The sequence below is a fragment of the Equus caballus genome, chromosome 2 (assembly GCF_041296265.1).
Source record: "Equus caballus isolate H_3958 breed thoroughbred chromosome 2, TB-T2T, whole genome shotgun sequence".
Classification (NCBI taxonomy): Eukaryota; Metazoa; Chordata; class Mammalia; order Perissodactyla; family Equidae; genus Equus; species Equus caballus.
Genome location: NC_091685.1, coordinates 97,533,162 through 97,550,874, shown reverse-complemented (window position 1 = coordinate 97,550,874; position 17,713 = coordinate 97,533,162). Strand labels below are relative to the sequence as shown.

The following is a 17,713-nucleotide window of genomic DNA, read 5'->3' as shown; positions in this document are numbered from 1 at the left end:
AATGTTGAGTTTGGTTTGCTAATATTTTGTCAAGGAGTTTTGCATCTATGTTCATCAGATATATTGACCTATAATTTTCTTTTCTTGTAGTGTTCTTGTCTGGCTTTGGTGTCAGGGTAATGCTGGCTTTGTAAAATGAGTTTAGAAGTATCCTCTCCTCTTCTATTTTTGGAAGAATTTGAGAAGGATTGGTGATAATTCTTCTTTCGATGTTGGGTAGAACTCACCAGTGAAGCCATCTGGTCCTGGACGTCTTTTGGTGGGAGGTTTTTGATTATGGAGTCAATCTCTTTACTAATAATTACTCAGTTCAAATTTTATGTTTCTTCATGATTCAGTCTTGGTAGGTTGTATGTTTCTAGCAATTTATCAGTTTCTTCTAGGTTGTCTAATTTGTTGGCATATAATTGGTCATAATAGTTCCTTATGATCCTTATTATTGTTGTTATCGATTATAACATCTCTTCTTTCATTTCTGATTTTATTTGAGTCTTCTTTTTTTCTTGGTCTAGCTAGAGTTTTGTCAATTTTGTTCATCTTTTCAAAAAATATGCTTTGAGTTTCATTGATCTTTTCTCGTCTTTTTAGTCTCTATTTCATATTTCTGCTCTGATCTTTGTTATTTCCTTTCTTCTACTAACTTTGGGCTTAGTTTGTTCTTCTTTTTCTAGTTCCTTGAGGTGTAAAGTTAGATTTTTTTCTTTTTTGAGGAAGATTAGCCCTGAGCTGACTACTGCCAATCCTCCTCTTTTTGCTGAGGAAGACTGGCCCTGAGCTAACATCTGTGCCCATCTTCCTCTACTTTATATGTGGGATGCCTACCACAGCATGACTTTTGCCAAGTGGTGCCATGTCTACCCCAGGGATCAGAACCGGCAAACCCCGGGCCACCGAGAAGTGGAACGCGTAAACTTAACTGCTGCGCCACCAGGCCAGCCCCAAGTTAGATTGTTTATTTGAGAGCTTTTTTGTTTGTTGCTATAAACTTCCCTCCAGAATTGATTTTGCTTTATCCCATAATTTTGTTATGTCATGTTTCCATTTTCATTTGTTTTGAGATATTTTTTATTTCACTTATGATTTCTTCTTTGACTCATTGGTTGGTCAGGAACATATTATTTAATCTCTCCATATCTGTGAATTTTCCAGTTTTCCTTTTGTAATTGTCTTCTAGTTTCATACTGTTGTGGTCAGAAAAGACGCTTGATATTATTTCAGTCTTCTTATATTTATTAAGACTTGCTTTGATCTATCTTGGAGAATGTTCCATGTGCACTTAAGAAGAATGTCTATTCTGCTGTCTTTGGATGGAATGTTCTGCATGTCTGTTAGGTCTACTGATCTAATGTGGAATTTAATCCCAGTGTTTCCTTATTGACTTTCTATCTGGATGATCTGTCCATTGTTGAAAATGGGGCATCAAAGTCCCCTACTCCTATTGTATTGCTGTCTATTTCTCCCTTCAGATCTGTTAATATTTGCTTTATATGTTTAGGTGCTCTGATGTTGGGTGCATAAATATTTATAATTGTTATATCCTCTTGATTAATTGATCTCTTTATCATTATATAATGACCTTCTCTGTCTCTTGTCACAGTTTTTGGCTTATAGTCTATTTCATCTGGTGTAAGTATAGCTACCCCTGTTCTCTTTTGGTTTCCATTTATAGAGAATCTTTTTTCATCCCTTCACTTTCAGGCTATGTGTGTTCATAAAGCTGAAGTGAGTCTCTTGTAGGCAGGATAAAGTTGAGCATTGTTTTTTTATCCATCCAACCACTCTGTGTCTTTTGATTGGAGAATTTAGTTCATTTACATTTAAAGTAATTATTGATAGTTATGGACTTACTATTGCCATTTTATTAATTATTTCCTGGCTGTTTTGTAATTCTTCTGTTCCTTTCTTCCTCTCTTGCTCTCTTCCTTTCTGATTTGATTTCTTTCTGTAGTGGTATGCTTTGATTCCTTTCTCTTTATATTTAGTCTATCTATTATAGGCTTTTGCTATGTGGTTACCATGAAGCTTACATAAAACATCTTATATTTATAACAGTCTATTTTAAGCAGATAGCAACTTAACTTTGAATGCACACAAACACTCCACATTTTTACACTCCCTACTCATTTTATGTTTTTGATGTCGCAATTTATATCTTTTTATATTGTGTATCCATTAACCAATTATTGTAGTTGTAGTTATTTTTAATACTCTTGTCTTTTAACCTTTGTACTAGAGTTGTAAGTGATTTACCCTCCACCATTGCAATATTAGAGTATTCTGAATTTAATTATATATTTACCTTTCCCAGTGAGTTTTATCCTTTCATATGTTTTCATGTTTAACATCCTTTCATTTCAAATTGAAGACCTCCCTTTAACACTTCTTCTAAGGACTGTCTAGTAATGACAAAATCCTAAAGCTTCTGTTTAGAAAACTTTCTCTCTCCTTCAATTTTGAAGGACAACTTTGCAGGGTAGAGCTTTATTGGTTGGCAGTTTTTTTCTTTCAGCACTTTGAAGATATCATCCCACTCCCTTCTGGACTGCAAAGTTTAAAACTGCTCCTTATGGTCCTGTAGGATGTGTGAATGCAGGTCCCGTTGGCTATCAGAGCTAGGTGATTTGGGGGCCTGTCTCTCAGGTGGCAGCCACAAAAGCTGGGGTCCCAGATGTGTGTACAAGATCCTTCTAAATGAATGCTGGCAATCTGGTTTTATCATTGGAGCAAGTTGAAGTGGAAAAGCAGGAGAAGTCCCCATCAGCGCACCAGGGCTCCAGAGAGGATCATAGCCAGCTCCTAGATGTGTGCTAAATTAGAAGCTGGGCCCTTGGGCATCAGCTTGTAAAGAATGGAGTCAAACCCCTTCTTGGGAAAGACTGGAGACAAGTGTTTTTGCCTGCTCACTCTGCACTGCACCCTGGAGGGATAGCTGGGGTGAGTGCTCATGTACTCATTAAGAACTGCTTATTTGTTTGCTATAGTCCTGTGGGTCTTATAGATGCAAGCCCCATTGGTTTGCAGAGCTAGATGTTTTGGGGGCCCAGCTGTCAAGTGGAAGTCTTAAAAGTTGGAGTGCTAGATGTCCAAATCCTTTGCTTCTGGGGGAACAACTTGGAATTGAGGGTTCCCTCTTGATTGTATGGCACTGTGCTGGGCGTAGTGTTTATGGGGTGAGTGTATCTCAGCCTTTCCTACCCATTTCAGTGTGGCTATTTTCTCATTCACCTGATGTGTAGGAGTCACTCAGTTGGCTTCTGGATTTCCTTCAGCATGAATTTCTTTGTGTGTAGCTACACATTCAGTGCATCTGTGGGAGTAGGGAAGTTCAGAAGCTTCCTATGTCACTATCTTGGTCACAAAAACAAAACTAAAACTTGTTTTTTTCATTAAGAAAAAAAACGTCACTCATGGTGACCTGGGCTAGAAAACTCAGTCTTCAAGAACCAGAACCAACTATTTCTGGGTCAATTACCTCATAACCTTAAGTATACAAGCTTTAAGGCTTATTTAAGGAAGGATGTGGGATCATTTATAATCCTGTAGACTGTGACTCTTCCACCAGGATCAGCTCAAGACCTTATTATGAATTATATTAAAGTTTTTTCTGGTTGTGATATTGTCAGCAAAGAGCTCAGCCAACCTAACCAAGATCACTTGGGGGTGTAGCACAGGAAGGAAGATGAATATAATTCATCTTTTTTCCCTTTGCTAGGTGCAGATGAATTAATTATAGCTCCCAGAGAACTATTCCCTGTGCTTAAAATAGTATCAAATTTTCCATCCAAGTCTACTATGAATAGAAGCAATTTGACTTGACATTAGGGCAGAGCTTTGGAATCTGGAGATGACACAGTCTACCTTTGATTCTCTGCAAGGCATCAGTCATCTTGGGCTCTCAGGCCCTAGTTTTTTCTCCATAAAATGGGAATAAAATATGCTCATTCTTTTACTTCAGGAGGTTTTAGGGGAATTATTTAAATGCCATTTTTAATGTGCTGAGTATCTCAAGTGGAAGGCAATAATGTGAGGGAATTTGGGGGAAGAAATCCACTTACTATGAATTGAGTTATTTTCTGAGTTATTTAGATAAGATACAGAATGATCTTTAGGTTCAGAATCAGGACCATCTCAAGGCCTGTCTTTTGGAAAAGTGCTACAATTCATTTCTACTAATGACAGCTTACCCGTAGGAGAACGAGTCTTGGCCATGCTCTGAGGTTTGAGTCCCATCTTGAAAGACTCATTTTGCATGTAAGGACATTTAAACTCTTTATGTAAATTCTTATATTATTTTTGTAAGAAGACACTGGACATTTACCACTAGATGAAAACTCAATGCTTTGGTATATAGTTTTCTCATAAAATAACCCATGTCTTTATTTTTCCTTGCAGACAAAACAGTGTGGAGTTTTACCCCGCATTCATGATTACATTGTGGATGGCTGGGTGGTATTTCAACCAAGGTAATTTTAAAATATGGTCAACTCTGTCCTAATGATGACTACAGTTCTTAGAACTATTAAGGAGCAGACATGTAAACACACATATCCTGATCCTGGAAATTGTTTTAAACAAAATCAGCAATGTCTGTGCATCACAGAGCACTGTTCTGCAGGTACACTAACTCTGGCTTCATTCCAATTCAGTAGTTTTTAAAAAACTTGGAACAAACTATGTTGGGCACTCAGGATGAAAATGACACAAGATTTATCTTCAAACCTAACACTCTAAATTCTAATTTACCTGCAAGAACAGAACACAGAATTAACAATTCACCTTAATTATTATAGCTAACATTTGTTTAGCACTTACTCTGTGCCAGGTACTATTTTTAAATTTTATACATATATTATCTCCTGCATGGGTTTCATAGGATTAAAGACCTTCCTATGAGGTAGTTTCAGTAATTAACTTCTACTTTACAGATAAAGAAACTGAAGAACAGAGAGGTTATTTGTCCAATTTAACCTTCACCGATGTAGGAGAAAGTTAGCTTCCAAGTACAGAGCGGGATCTATAGGTATTTGACCCAACCATCCATGTCTCTTTTCTTAAGAGTTCCGGATGATGCAGTGCTATTGTTTGTATGTAGCAACTTTACAAACATCTCCTTTCTATCTGACTGGGGTCTCCCTGGTGAGCTGAAGGCTTTACCCAAACTCTGTGCCTTTCACAGGGGGTTGGACCAGCACCAGCTCCCTTAGTTGGAGAAATTCAATCCCTTTGCTTTCTGATAGTTCTCACTGCCTCATTTAAGTTTGACATTTGATTGCTAAGATTTAAATAATCCAAAATCTAGCTGTTTTCAAAGGCAACCCTATCCCTTCTTGTAATTTTTGCCGTCAACTGAGGAATTTCAGATAATATATCCCTCAGAGAACGACTTCTTAACTTTATTCCAATACACATTTTTGTCCCTTAAGGGCATGAATGGAGGCCATTGTTTCTTGTCAGGTGAGACCACATCAACAGCTAATAAGAAAAGTGCCTTTTGATAATGGGACTCAGTCTCTGTCATTCGACCCTTTCGATTTCACTGTGATGAGCTGACTGAGGCTGACTGCCTGTCAGGAAAGGATTTCTCGGGTATCTGCGTGTCATAATTTTCTTTTCATTCTTTCTCACCCAGAGTAGGTAGCCTATTAACTGCCCTGAACAGTTCTCCTTGGCTTTGTGGGAGTAATCATTAGATAGGAAGTTTCAAGACCTCAACATGCTCACAATCTCTCCACTTCCTCAGACGCCAGGTGGCCCTGCCACCCTTTCTTCTCCAGCAATTGGCCCTCTCGTTCTCATCCTTCCGGCCCCAAAGCAAATGTCAGCCCCTCAGGAAGGCCTTCCCCGACCCCTTTCTACAGGTGGCCTCTTCCAGTGCCCGCTGGCCCATTTCCTCTTCATTTCTTTCAATGCACATTCAGATCTGTAATTTTCTTCTCATTTTCCTCTGTTTGTTGTCTGTCTCAGCTGGTAAACTCCATAAAGGCAGGGAGCTTGTATCTACTTCACTGCTAAGCCTAGTTCTTAGAATAATACCTGTATATGGTAGAAACTAGAGAAAATGTTTGTGACTGAATAACTTAACAAATTTAATTCTGTCTAACCTACCAGAGTCCCAGAGATAGACTCCAAGTGTGTACAAGAGGGCTCTGGCAACTTGTATCTGTGAGGTGCTGAGGAAGAGAGAGGGTCCCTAATGTAGGGAGGATGTGATATTATTCGTTGGACAGGATGGCAGAACTTCATGCCACACTTTACGTTTCTTTCAGGTAAAACTTATATACAATGAAATGCCCAAATCTTAAGTGTGCCATTTGATGAGTTTTGACAACTATATACACCTATGTGACCCAAAACCCTAACAAGATATAGAACATGATTGCCACCCAGAAAGTTTCCTCATGCCTTTCCCAGTCAACCCCTTTCAGAGGCAAACACTGTTGTGATTTTTTTCATCATAGTTTAGTTTTGCCCATTCTAGAACTTTCCATAATTGGAATCATACAATATTGTACTCTTGTGTGATGCTTCATTTACTCGGCAAAATGTTTTTGAGCTTCACTATGTTGTTGTGAGTACCTGTTTCTTTTCATTGCCGAGTGGTATTCCATTGTGTGGTTATCATAGTTTGGTTATCCATTCTCCTGTTGAAAGACTTCTAGGCTGTTTCCAGTTTTTGGCTAGTATGAATAAAGCTGCAATGAATATTCTGTACAAGTCTTTTCATGGACACAAGCTTTCATTTCTCTTGTTTAAATACATAGGAATGGAATTGCTGGGTCAAAAAGTATGTTTAGTTTTACAGGAAACTACCAGAGCTTTTCCCAGAGTGGCTGTACTGTTTTGCATTCCTACCAATAATGTATGAGGATTCCAACATCGCCAACATTTTGTGTCATCAGTCTTTTTAGTTTTAGCCATTCTGGCAGGTGTGAAGTGGTGTCCTCTCATTGTGGTTTTAAGTTGCAGTTTGCTAATATTGAATGATGTTGAATAATGTTGAAAAAATGTCTGTATGCTTATTGGTACCTTTGTCTATCTTCCTATGTGAATTGTCTATTCAAATATTTTGCCTATTTAAAAATTAAGTTGTTCTTCCTTCCTTATTGAATTGTCAGAGTTCTCTATATATTCTGGACATGAGTCTTTTGTCAGATGTATGTTTTATGAGTATTTTCTCAGTCTTTACATCACATTTTGAGAGACTGCCATCAGACTCTCCATCTTCTCTATTTTTTTCTCTATCTCTATAGTTTTTGCTACTTGTCTGGGTCTGTTGTACATCTATGCCCGTCACCAGTATTTCTGGGGATATTCAGAAGCTGCTAACAAAAGGTAAGGAGAACCCAAGAATTGGGTGTTTAGGTAAAAAGTAGCAGGATGGAGTTTGAATTAGTTTCCTCTTCCTGAGAGTATTAACAGCACTGATGGTTGTGATTGCAAAAGAGATTTATGCTGCCTGAGGCCAAGTCTCACCAGGCCGTATGTGATTAGATGTGAGGCAGAACATGCAAATATAAAACTGTGCACTGAATGTGCACTCCTTGACCACCACATTTTAAATCCTTGCAAAAATGTTGCACTATCTCCAAGATGTTACCAAGGAAATAATCCTGCCCAGCTTTGATAATCCTTTGAATGTTCAAAGGAGCCAATTAACCTCTGTGGTTGGCTTCCCCTTTATGTGATGAATCAAAATTTTCAAATGGCAAGAACACAGAAGTTCTAGATGGTGTTAATGATGAGCAGCCTACTTTAGGACTCCTGGCTTCATCACTGTAGCCCTGTTTATAACCTCTTTCCCTCATATCCACCCTGCAGGATGACTGGTTTCCGGTTGGGTCTGGGGATTTTGGCCTTGTTGGCCATCCTGGGCGCCCTGGGGATTGCAAACAGCTTTCTGGATGAATACCTAGACCTCAATGTTGCCAAGAAACTGAGGCACTTCTAACTTTTCCCCTCCCTTTGCTCAAATGCTTGCAGAAGATGTTTCCACTCTGAAGCTTATATGGTGTCACTTGTTCAATTAAAAAAAATGAAAGTCTTCGTTTTGTTTTTTTTGAAATGGCTTTGTAGAAACATACCGGTTAGAGAATATACATTTCCTGTTTGTTTAAGAAATGAAGTTTGCTCTGAGCCCTGGTTATAGTTGTCAATGCTAAAGTTGTGCTTGTGTGGGGAGGAACAGCCTGACCTGTATGCTGGACTTTCTAGGGACCACTGCCATCACTCATCTCTGAGACTGCTTCTCTCTTATGGAAAGCTCCACACAGACACTGATAAGGCAGCTGAGCCCACTTCACTGGTTGCAGGAAAGCAACAGATGGCTGCGTGTCTGGGAAGTCAGGCAAACACATAGAGTAGCCAGAGAAGAGAGTGATCAACTAAGAGCACAAAACAAATCCGGCTGTGAAAATGGACTTCATAAAGAAAAAAGGAAAAAGAGAAAAGGTACATCGTTTTCAAGGAACCATCCAGAAACCAGGGCTCAGTGAATATTCTTGCCCCTGGGGAGGGGAAGGAGGGTCATGGTCATGGTTGGAGAGCCTAGGCTGGTTTCCACTGCACTCTGGGTGTCATGTGGGGTTTGGGGCCGGCTGCTGTTGTGACCCTGAGGTGCAGTCGCCGTCTAGCACAATGCAAATGACCTTTCTTCACTTTCTTCATCTGTAAAATGGGAATGAGTCCACTTCACAGTCTTCAGAGACCTTAGGAAAGCAGAATTATGAGCCTATATAACACATTTTAACATCAGGAAAAGAGCTCTCTGTAGATTTTTCCAAAGAAAGTTGGACAGCCTTGCGTCTGGCGTGGGCATCTTCCAGAAGCTGTTTATTGGAACTTTTCTTTTTTATGGGTACAAAGGAAGTTACAAAGCCTATGAATAATAGAAAAAGAAATAAAGGCATTTAAACACTAGTGCTTCCAGAAAAGTAGAGGAGAAGACATGACAATCCCTTGCATCTAAAATAGCAGTACTAAATGTCTTAAAGTATACGGAGAACGTGTTAGTCTGGGATGGGGTACCTGGATACAAGTCCGGTTCCCTCACTCACTGGCTGTTTGACTCCAGACAAGGCATCTGGTCAATAGAGGTAGTGCAGCAGGAAGTGAAGACTCCAGAGCTAGACGTTAAACCTGTTCTACCACTTGCTGGCTATGCTACCCCAGCACTTTGTAGCTCTCTGCCTCAGTTTTCTCTTAGACAAAATGGGGCTAATATTTTAAAATGCTGATTCTATGGTATTTTTACTTTTTAGTATTCTGATTGGTTATGGTGATTTGTATTGTGACATTTTAATTATTTCATATATTGAAGACAGCGAAAGAAGAGAGTGCACAAATCTTTGACCCGAAAGTGCAATTATTTGCATAATCATATACTTTAGAAGTGGGGGGAAAAAACCCACAACTTTCCAAATCTTACACTTGAGGATTTTAAAACAATTTCTATTTTGCATCTAAATTGGAACAATTTTATAGGTGCAAATTATAAATACACACACACATAGTTTGGTTAAACAATATATGGAAAAAGAAAATGGGTGCACCAGGATATTGGACCTTTGTACCTTTAAACATCTGAACTATAGAATTTATTGCCTTTGTTCTAATTCTTTTGTCACCAAGGCAACCTCTTGATTATTTTAATTTCTATAAATTCGGCTACAGAGAGTAAACATGCTGGCCACGGAGATGTGAGTTTCTGATCTGTTTGACAATTACATATGTATTTTTTGTATATTAGTAAATTGACTAATTTTATTTTCAGAAATCAGATTCATTGCCTCAAAAAGTCAATGTTATGAAAAAAGGGATGGAGAAGAACTTTTCTGTATTAAAAGTCTTTACCAAAAAAAAAGGCATATGGGGCTGGTCCCATGGCCGGGTGGTTAAGCTCTCGTGCTCCGCTTTAGCGGTCCAGGGTTTCGCCGGTTCGAATCCTGGGCACGGACATGGCACCGCTCATCAAGCCATGTGGAGGCGGCGTCCCACATGCCACAACTGGAGGGACCCACAACTAAAAATACACAACTACGTACCAGGGGGGCTTTGGGGAGAAAAAGGAAAAATAAAATCTTTTAAAAAAAAAGGCATAAAACAAAATGGCAATGTTGGAAGACATTTGGGAGACAATTGGGCAATTTGAATATGGAGTGAGAATTAGATGATATGACGGGGTTAATGTTAATTGTGTTAGGTGTGATAATAATGATATTGTGGCTAGAGAAGAGAATGTCCTGATTTCTTGGAGCTGCATGCTGAGAGGTTGAGGGATGAAGTGGTTGGAGGTGTATACTTTGAAATGGTTCTGCAAAATATGTATGTGAAGCATATATGGTGAAGTGTTAGCAATTATTAAATTGAGTTGGTAAGTGTATAGTTATTCATTGTACTAGTCTATTTTTCTGATTGTTTGAAAATGTTCACAATGAAATTTTTAAAAATCTGAAGCAAAGTTAAAATCTAAAATCAAGTTCTTGGTAGCTCTGAATGAACTTTTTTTTGAGGAAGATTAGTTCTGAGCTAACATCTGCCTCTTTCTGCTGAGGAAGCCTGGCCCTAACATCTGTGCCCATCTTCCTCTACTTGATATGTGGGACGCCTACCACAGCATGGCTTGCCAAGCGATGCCATGTCCACACCCAGGATCCAAACCGATGAACCCCAGGCCACAGAAGCAGAATGTGTGCACTTAACTGCTGCGCCACCGGGCCAGCCCCTGAAGATTTTTTATGTTGAGTGCTGTATGCTTGATTTGGGATCTATGGTATGGATAGAGCCGCAGCATTAGTGCTGGCCCAGCAGCTGTCCTGGACATGGCAGGGACACTGGGGCCATGTGTGTGGAAGCTGTTGTAATGACCTCTGCCTGTTGCATGAAATGAGACGGGTGTCTGTGTGTGGTAGCTCATCCAGAGGACACTAGACCTTAGAACTTAAAACAAAAAACGAGACTAGAGGAGAAAAGCGAAGAGAAAAGAAGAGGAAAAAAGACGAAAAAGAAAATAAGAAGAAAATGGGCTGGTTATGCAAACAAGCAGCCCTGCTCTCTTCCCAGGGGTTTTTCCTCCCCCGCTTTTCTTCGCAGGTTGGAGGTAGGTGGGATGTGGCCAAAAAAGTCATTAATAAGGAAAAAATATCAGGTCATTTGTTTTTCACTCTTTTTCTCCAGACACAGTCTTCCTTTAAGAAGGCCAAAGACAGAAATAGCTCATCTAATGCTTTTGAATGTTCTCTAAGTTTCAGCCATAAAATACATCTTTCTCACTGGGGCGGATGCCTAGTGACTTCCTGGATAGATGTCTATTTTCGCCCACCTTCTTCTTCCATCACGCACTTACTGCACTGGGATTTCATAAAGGTCAATACAATTACATATAAGAAATCGTTTTAAAGGAGAAAGGTATTGCATTCACCTAGTGCAGAACAAATTTCCGTGTAAATAAAAATATTTTATTTGAATTAATCAGGACTAGTGGGATCATCCAACTCTTCTCAGAGCTTCATGTTTTCACTTTTGACATCAGCCTTCCCACACCCCAGCCACGAATCAGCTTATTTTTCCATCCCATGGTACCTGGTAGAGTACTGAGCCGGTATTGTTGGGACAAAGCCCAGTGTCGCATTGTTTTCCACAGTGTTACTTGCCAGCCAGTCTGGAAGCACAGCCCACGGTGATAGAGCTGGCCTCTTCTTCTACGATCAAGTTCATTCTTTCCCTTGGTTTGTATATATTAAAACTCACCTTTGTTTCGGATCTATTTTTGGTGATGACTTTATTCTGCTCTGGTGGCCTATTTTTCTGCTTCACCCAGTCAGTTTTGAAATGTGTTGTGTTACTATATTTTTAATGTTTGATGGCACGTCTTGGGTCAGGTCTTCTGGAAGTGGAGGGGTGGATTCACATGTGTGTGATTTGTTCATGAAGGGCTCCTAAGAGGGAAAACGGGACAGAGACAGGCAAGAAACCAAACAAGGGGCAACTTCAGGCAAAGTCCCAGCCTCTGCCTGATCCTGCAGGGGGCGCTGGAGCTCAGATCCCATCTCAGGGCTTGTCCAGGCAAGTTACTTTCCCCCCAATATATTCCTTGAGTTTCCTTCCTTTTTCAAGAAAAATTTTACTATCAATTTTCCAAGTCCTCTGAATGAACCAGGGGGAATGAATTGTTATGGTACTGAATCTAAAATGGACTTCAGTATGTTCCTTCCAAAGTTGACTTTGCTCTCCTCCCTTTGCCACAGCCCCCGGAGTGCAAATTTAGAATATTCTAGCTGTGTGGTTGAATTAAAAAGGCTGGGAATGACTGACTGATCTCTTCTGTTACATGAGTGTTTAAAAAAATGACACCAAACTTTTGAGACAAGAACTGCAGTTAATCAATTAAAACTCATGCATAATATATCTGCCTAATTAAGGCTGGAGATCCAGTGACAATCCTAAAAGAAACTAAACTTTGCATTGATTCAGATAACAATCTTTTATTCATTTTTTTTTCCTTTAAAAGTGGTATGTCAACATCACTTCATTTCTACATTTCAGAGTTCTGTACATTTATTAAAAGGAAATAAGCAATGCTCAATGTACAAAGTAAAAACAGAAAACTAGAAAAATCTGAATAAAATGGAGCAAGTTGCCATAGGTCATACAGTACAAATTAGTCATTAGATGTCATCTGAAGTGCAATACCACTGCTGTGACGATGAGTTAAGGAATGAAATAAAAATACTCTATTTTAAACAAACAGTATATATATATTTATATGTATATTTTTTACAGATAGTAGACCCAGTGATATCTGCAGTATTGTAAAAACTTATTTACAAATAACTTTTTTAGACATTACATATACATCAGCACCGTAGGAAAAACAAAACAAAACAAAACAACCTTATTAAAATCTACCTCTCTATTTAGTTGGTCCCAGTACTGAACATTTGGAGGAAGCTTTGAAAAGGTAACGAAGTGCCCCCCTCCCCATCAGCCACCTCCAGTTTCTCATCATTGCTTATATATTTATTTCCTGTACCTTTCAGAAAAAGGTAATTATGTATTCTGTTTCTTGTTTGTTTACTTCTTTTTTTTTTTTGGTTTTCATCTGTTTCCACTCAAGAGTTTCCTTGGTGGTGTCCCTCCCCGTGCAGGGAGTTCACAGTCACCCTGCCACCACCTCTTCCCAGAGGGAGCACAGCCCCTGCCTGGGCTCTCACCCACCTGGCCCGCTCTGGCCTCCATCCTGCCCCTTGCTGAGTAGATCCACAGTCACGCGCCACATCACGTTCAGGTCAACGATGGACCGCACGTATGACGGTGGTGCCACAAGATTAGTACCATACAGCCTAGGTGTGTAGTAGACTATATACCATCTAGGTTTGTGTAAGCACACTCTGCGTTTGCACAATGATGAAATTGCCTAAGGACACATTTCTCAGAATGTATCGTGTTGTCAGCAACGCACAACTGTATAACCTTGGTACACGGCGAGCACATCTGGGGCAGTGTTTGCCTGCCTGCCGCCTCACTACATCCTCTGCCCCCAGCCTTCCATTCGAACCCCCCTTCTCAGGACCTTGCCCTGAGTGCAGCCAGTCCTGCTCCCCACAGCCCCGCCTGGGCTCTGGCGAGGCAAGTTGCATGTGAGTGCACAGAAGGGAGCCAGCCTTTCGTTCACGCAGGGAAGGAGTGGTAGGAGAAAAGCACACGCCCTTCTTACTCGGGACAACAATAGGCCACATGGCTTCCAGAAGAGGACAGTGGGAGGGGAGGCGAGGACTACAGAGACAAGCCTTAGATAGAAGAGGTTGTTGATCCCTTCCGGCAGTCTCCGGTTAGGGCAAATTTGAGTGAATTACAAGGAGAACAACTGTACAGAACTTTGGAAGTGGATGACTCTGCCCATATGAAATGAACCATATCTTCCTCCTTTTTATCACCAAAATGTATAAGGTGGAGCAATTGATTTTTCAGTTCCTCATCTCTCAGGATTTTAGATTTGTCTTTTCGGTGAGTAAGGATTAAGGACAAGGCCAATTTTACAGCATCACCCCTGGGATTTTCCCAAGGGGAGCCAGAGCCAGTGACCTCCAGGCCATTCATCCCTGGGTGTACCAGAGGTATCAGATGCAGCTCATACAAACCCACCATCCATCAGCAGAGCAGCCCACTCAGTTCCCAGCAGAGAATATTCACTCAACTCTACACGTTAGAGACAGAAAACTCCAGTGTCGCCTTTGCAATTCAGGCATTGTCTAAGTTCTTCTTGCATTTATTTTGACTCTGCCCAGGCTCCCTAGAGACAAAAGCTTCATTTCTTCTTGGATAGACTGTAAGGAGAAGCGAGGGCAGGCTGGAGTGGAGGCAAGGAGAAATAAAGGCAGGGGTGAGGGAGAAAGGCGGCATGCTGGCAGACACACAGCATCCAGCCACAAGTAGATGGGAACTGCCTAGACGTATAAGTATCATCCGGGCCCCCAGGAGGTTCCAGCCCAACTACGTGGAGGGATGGCCACCATGGCCACCAGCAGAGGGCTGTTCCCCAGGACAGCTGGAGGGACCCTTCTCCAAGCTTACTTGGCAATCCTTGTGAGGCAGCCGACAGCAACGCCTCTCAAATTCCTGAGGGTCATCACAGGGCAGGAGACAGGCCTGTAGGATCTGTCGTCGTCTCCCTGAGACATCTCACTGCTCTTCGTGTCTACCCTCCAAATACAGTAGCACGTCTTGAAGCCTGACATCTCTTTCCAGCCAGAGTCCAGCGCATTTCTGACCTGTGCTCTGGGCCTGCGCAACCACCCAGCAGCCTCTGTGGGACTCTCCCTGGCCTGAGGCTCTGTCACTTTTGTGTCTCCCAAGCTGCAGTCTCCGGACCTGGGCCAGGAGGGGCAGACGGATACCTCACCTTGGGCAGCAGTCCGTCTTGGCTGGCGCAGCCCTTGCTGGGCCAGGTGGTCACAGGGAATGCCGAGCACAGGGGCTTCAGACTCGTCTTCCCCACCTGCCTCTGGCGTGTCTCCCTCTCTCACAGCAGGGATCTGCATGGCATCTCGTCTCGACTGCTGTGTGGAAATCAGGTGAAATGAGGCCCCGCGGGGCTGTGGATTGGCACCTGGATCTTCCACTGTCAGCCAGCTGCAGTTTTGCTCAGTTTACGTGGGTCAAAAAAACGAAAAAACAAGGATGGGTCAACATCCTGTTTCTTTTTCACGTTAAGCTTTAACCACTAGAGTTGTGGCTCCTGGGGCCCCTCTTGACTAGGGGTTTCCAAATAATTCATCAAGCTCCTGCATCCACTCATCCCCAGGCCCACCTTTGATGATGGAGTCCACGAGGTCTGCACTGTCGGCGAGGCCAGGGAAGGAAGCCCCAGCTGCTTCGCCGCTGTAATTGTATGACACGTCCTGAGGGGGGTTCCGCTCATAGGCTTGGCTCTGGCTGCTTGCAGCAAAGCCGCCACTGGGCATCTGCTGCTGTGCCTGGGGCTGGCTGAACGCTGGCATACCAGGGACGCCCTGGCTTAGGCCAGACATGACCATCGGCCTGGCCTGGCTAGTGCCCTGCTGCCCCGGAAGTGGTGGCATCATCTGCCGACCCATCGCAGCCGGGTTGAGGGTTCTCACTGTGCCAGTGTTAGCGTCCACGACCTGGCTCAGTCCCTGTGGGAAGTGTTGCTTGGTCAGCCTCGGCTGGCCAGCTTGAAGTGGGTAGCTGGCACTGTTGTTGAATGCTCCTAACTCTCCACTAGTCCTTCCAGGCATCCCCTGTAAGCTCCTCTGTTGCCAGCTCTGTGCTCCCTGCTGGACCGTTCCCATAATGCTCTGCAGCCTCGGTGGGCCTTGGGGCCTCGGCAGCACCTGGCCTACCGGCCCTTTCATCTGCTGGTGCTGCTGGGGAATGGCTGAGTTCACCAGCATGCTCTGACCAAAACCACTCACCATCCCAACCCCCTGCCCAGAGGCGGGCTGCCTCGGCCCCTGGGCTTGGTTGTGTGTGATGCTCATGCCACTTTGGTTTGGGTGCTGCAACATTTGGGTCATTCCTGTGCTCATACTGTACATTCCTGGCTGGCTGGTAGGTGTGGTGCTATAAGGTGCCAGTCCCATCTCTGACTGGGCTGCTGCTGTGGCCATTGTCCCTGGGTTCTGGGAGGGTCCCATTCCCATCATGCCTGCGTTTTGTGCCATCAACCGTGATGTTCGCATGCTCTGGAGGGCTGCTTGGCTTCTCACGGCTGCTATATCCTGGGGAGAACCTGCACGGAAAAAAAGACACACATCACTCACTCTTCTGATAAGGAATGTACTGTAACAAGTTGTTGGAATTTTCTGTGGGAGTGACAAATTCTTTTATATGAAAGGATCTACTCTGATAACAAATCCTTAATAAAAAACAATTATTCTTCTGCTTATAACATATGCTGATTATGAAAAATCTGGAGAACACTGAAAAACACAAAGATGAGAATTAAAGTCACCTGAATTCCCGCCATCCAGAGATGACCACTTCCAACTATTATTTATATATAAATAGACACACAAAAATTGGGATCATACTGGACGCATGCTTTCTAAGTTGAGTTTTTCACTTTATATACCCTGATATTATTTTTGTTCACATTTCAGAAGCAAGTTTTTTCTTACTCTTCTTGATATGATGCCATCCTCAACCAATAAGAGATTATTTTTCTTGGAGGTGAGAGGGAATTCACCTCCTGGGCTAAATTAAGAAGAAATGGATGATCACTTTGCATATTCTATTTGTGAAATGGAACATGGTTCAGCAGAGACTACTATCAATAAAGACCACTAGGCTAATTTCCCTTGAGACTTGTAGGATTTGAGAGGTTAAAGGCCATTGTTTCTGCTAAGAAGTTATTTCGATAGACAGGAAATTTTTGGATCCATTCTGTAGATTTCCACATGCTCCAGATTCTCTGAATCATAACATGTCAGTGCAAACTGGCCAGCTTCCTGAGCTAGAAAAAGAAATCATCCTGCTACTTGCTACTTGGCAATGAACTTTACACATTTCTCCAGCGAAGTCCACTCCTTCAAATGGGCAGTGACTACTTCTTTCAGTAGATCGCTAGCGTAGTTCTAATGATGCTGCTTAAAAGTTGGCCAGAGCATCAATGCCAAGTCACTCAACTCTAATTAGGCATTTGAGTGAGTCCTTCTTTACATGTTCTACGAAAATTTCCAAACCAGCCAAGAGAATAGCAATGTCACCCTCAGAACCCCACTCAATGTTGCGAAGGGCTAGGAGGTACACCAAAATGCATTTTTCTATGTCTCTGCTAATGACTAAGTCTACGAGAAAAAGAAAAATAGTTTTTTCCTGGACTCTTAAAAAAAGATGCAGCATGGGAGCCAATCGATGTTATAAGCAAATCTGCTCCTACCTGGAACTGGGATGAGAAACCAGATGACAATAGTGTAACCTCGTTAAACCTGGCACCTTGGCAGATAACTGAAGCGTGGTTTTGTCTTCCGGATGGGGGTATTGATTTCTGGGTAGCATATATGTCTCCATATTTTCTTTCTTTCTTTAAGAAAGAAAATTACGGGAATTTTGATTATAGCTTAAGTTTTTGTGGCTTGAGATCAATATCATGCTGCATTGAAAAATGAAATGGTTACCGTGGGGAAACCTGAAAGATGTGAGGGAGCTCCTTAGAAATGTTTCAATTTTTTGTTTTAAGCTTAATTCTATCTAAGAG

General features: G+C 41.9%; 2 protein-coding genes across 3 annotated transcripts in view; one reads left to right on the top strand and one right to left on the bottom strand.

Moving 5' to 3' along the window:
• MGST2 (microsomal glutathione S-transferase 2) overlaps positions 1–8,041 on the top strand; it is a 30,360-nt gene extending 22,319 nt beyond the window's left edge. The window contains exons 3-5 of the mRNA XM_003364513.5: positions 4,393–4,463; positions 7,251–7,332; positions 7,819–8,041. Of these exons, the coding sequence (XP_003364561.1) occupies positions 4,393–4,463; positions 7,251–7,332; positions 7,819–7,948 (283 nt within the window). The 3' untranslated portion in view covers positions 7,949–8,041. The remainder of the gene's footprint in view (positions 1–4,392; positions 4,464–7,250; positions 7,333–7,818) is intronic.
• Positions 8,042–12,459: 4,418 nt separating this feature from the next.
• MAML3 (mastermind like transcriptional coactivator 3) overlaps positions 12,460–17,713 on the bottom strand; it is a 395,007-nt gene continuing 389,753 nt past the window's right edge. For both annotated transcript variants that reach the window (XM_005607833.4, XM_001502411.5), the window contains exon 5: positions 12,460–16,246. In XM_005607833.4, coding sequence (XP_005607890.3) covers positions 15,249–16,246 — 998 coding nt within the window. In that variant the 3' untranslated portion in view covers positions 12,460–15,248. The remainder of the gene's footprint in view (positions 16,247–17,713) is intronic.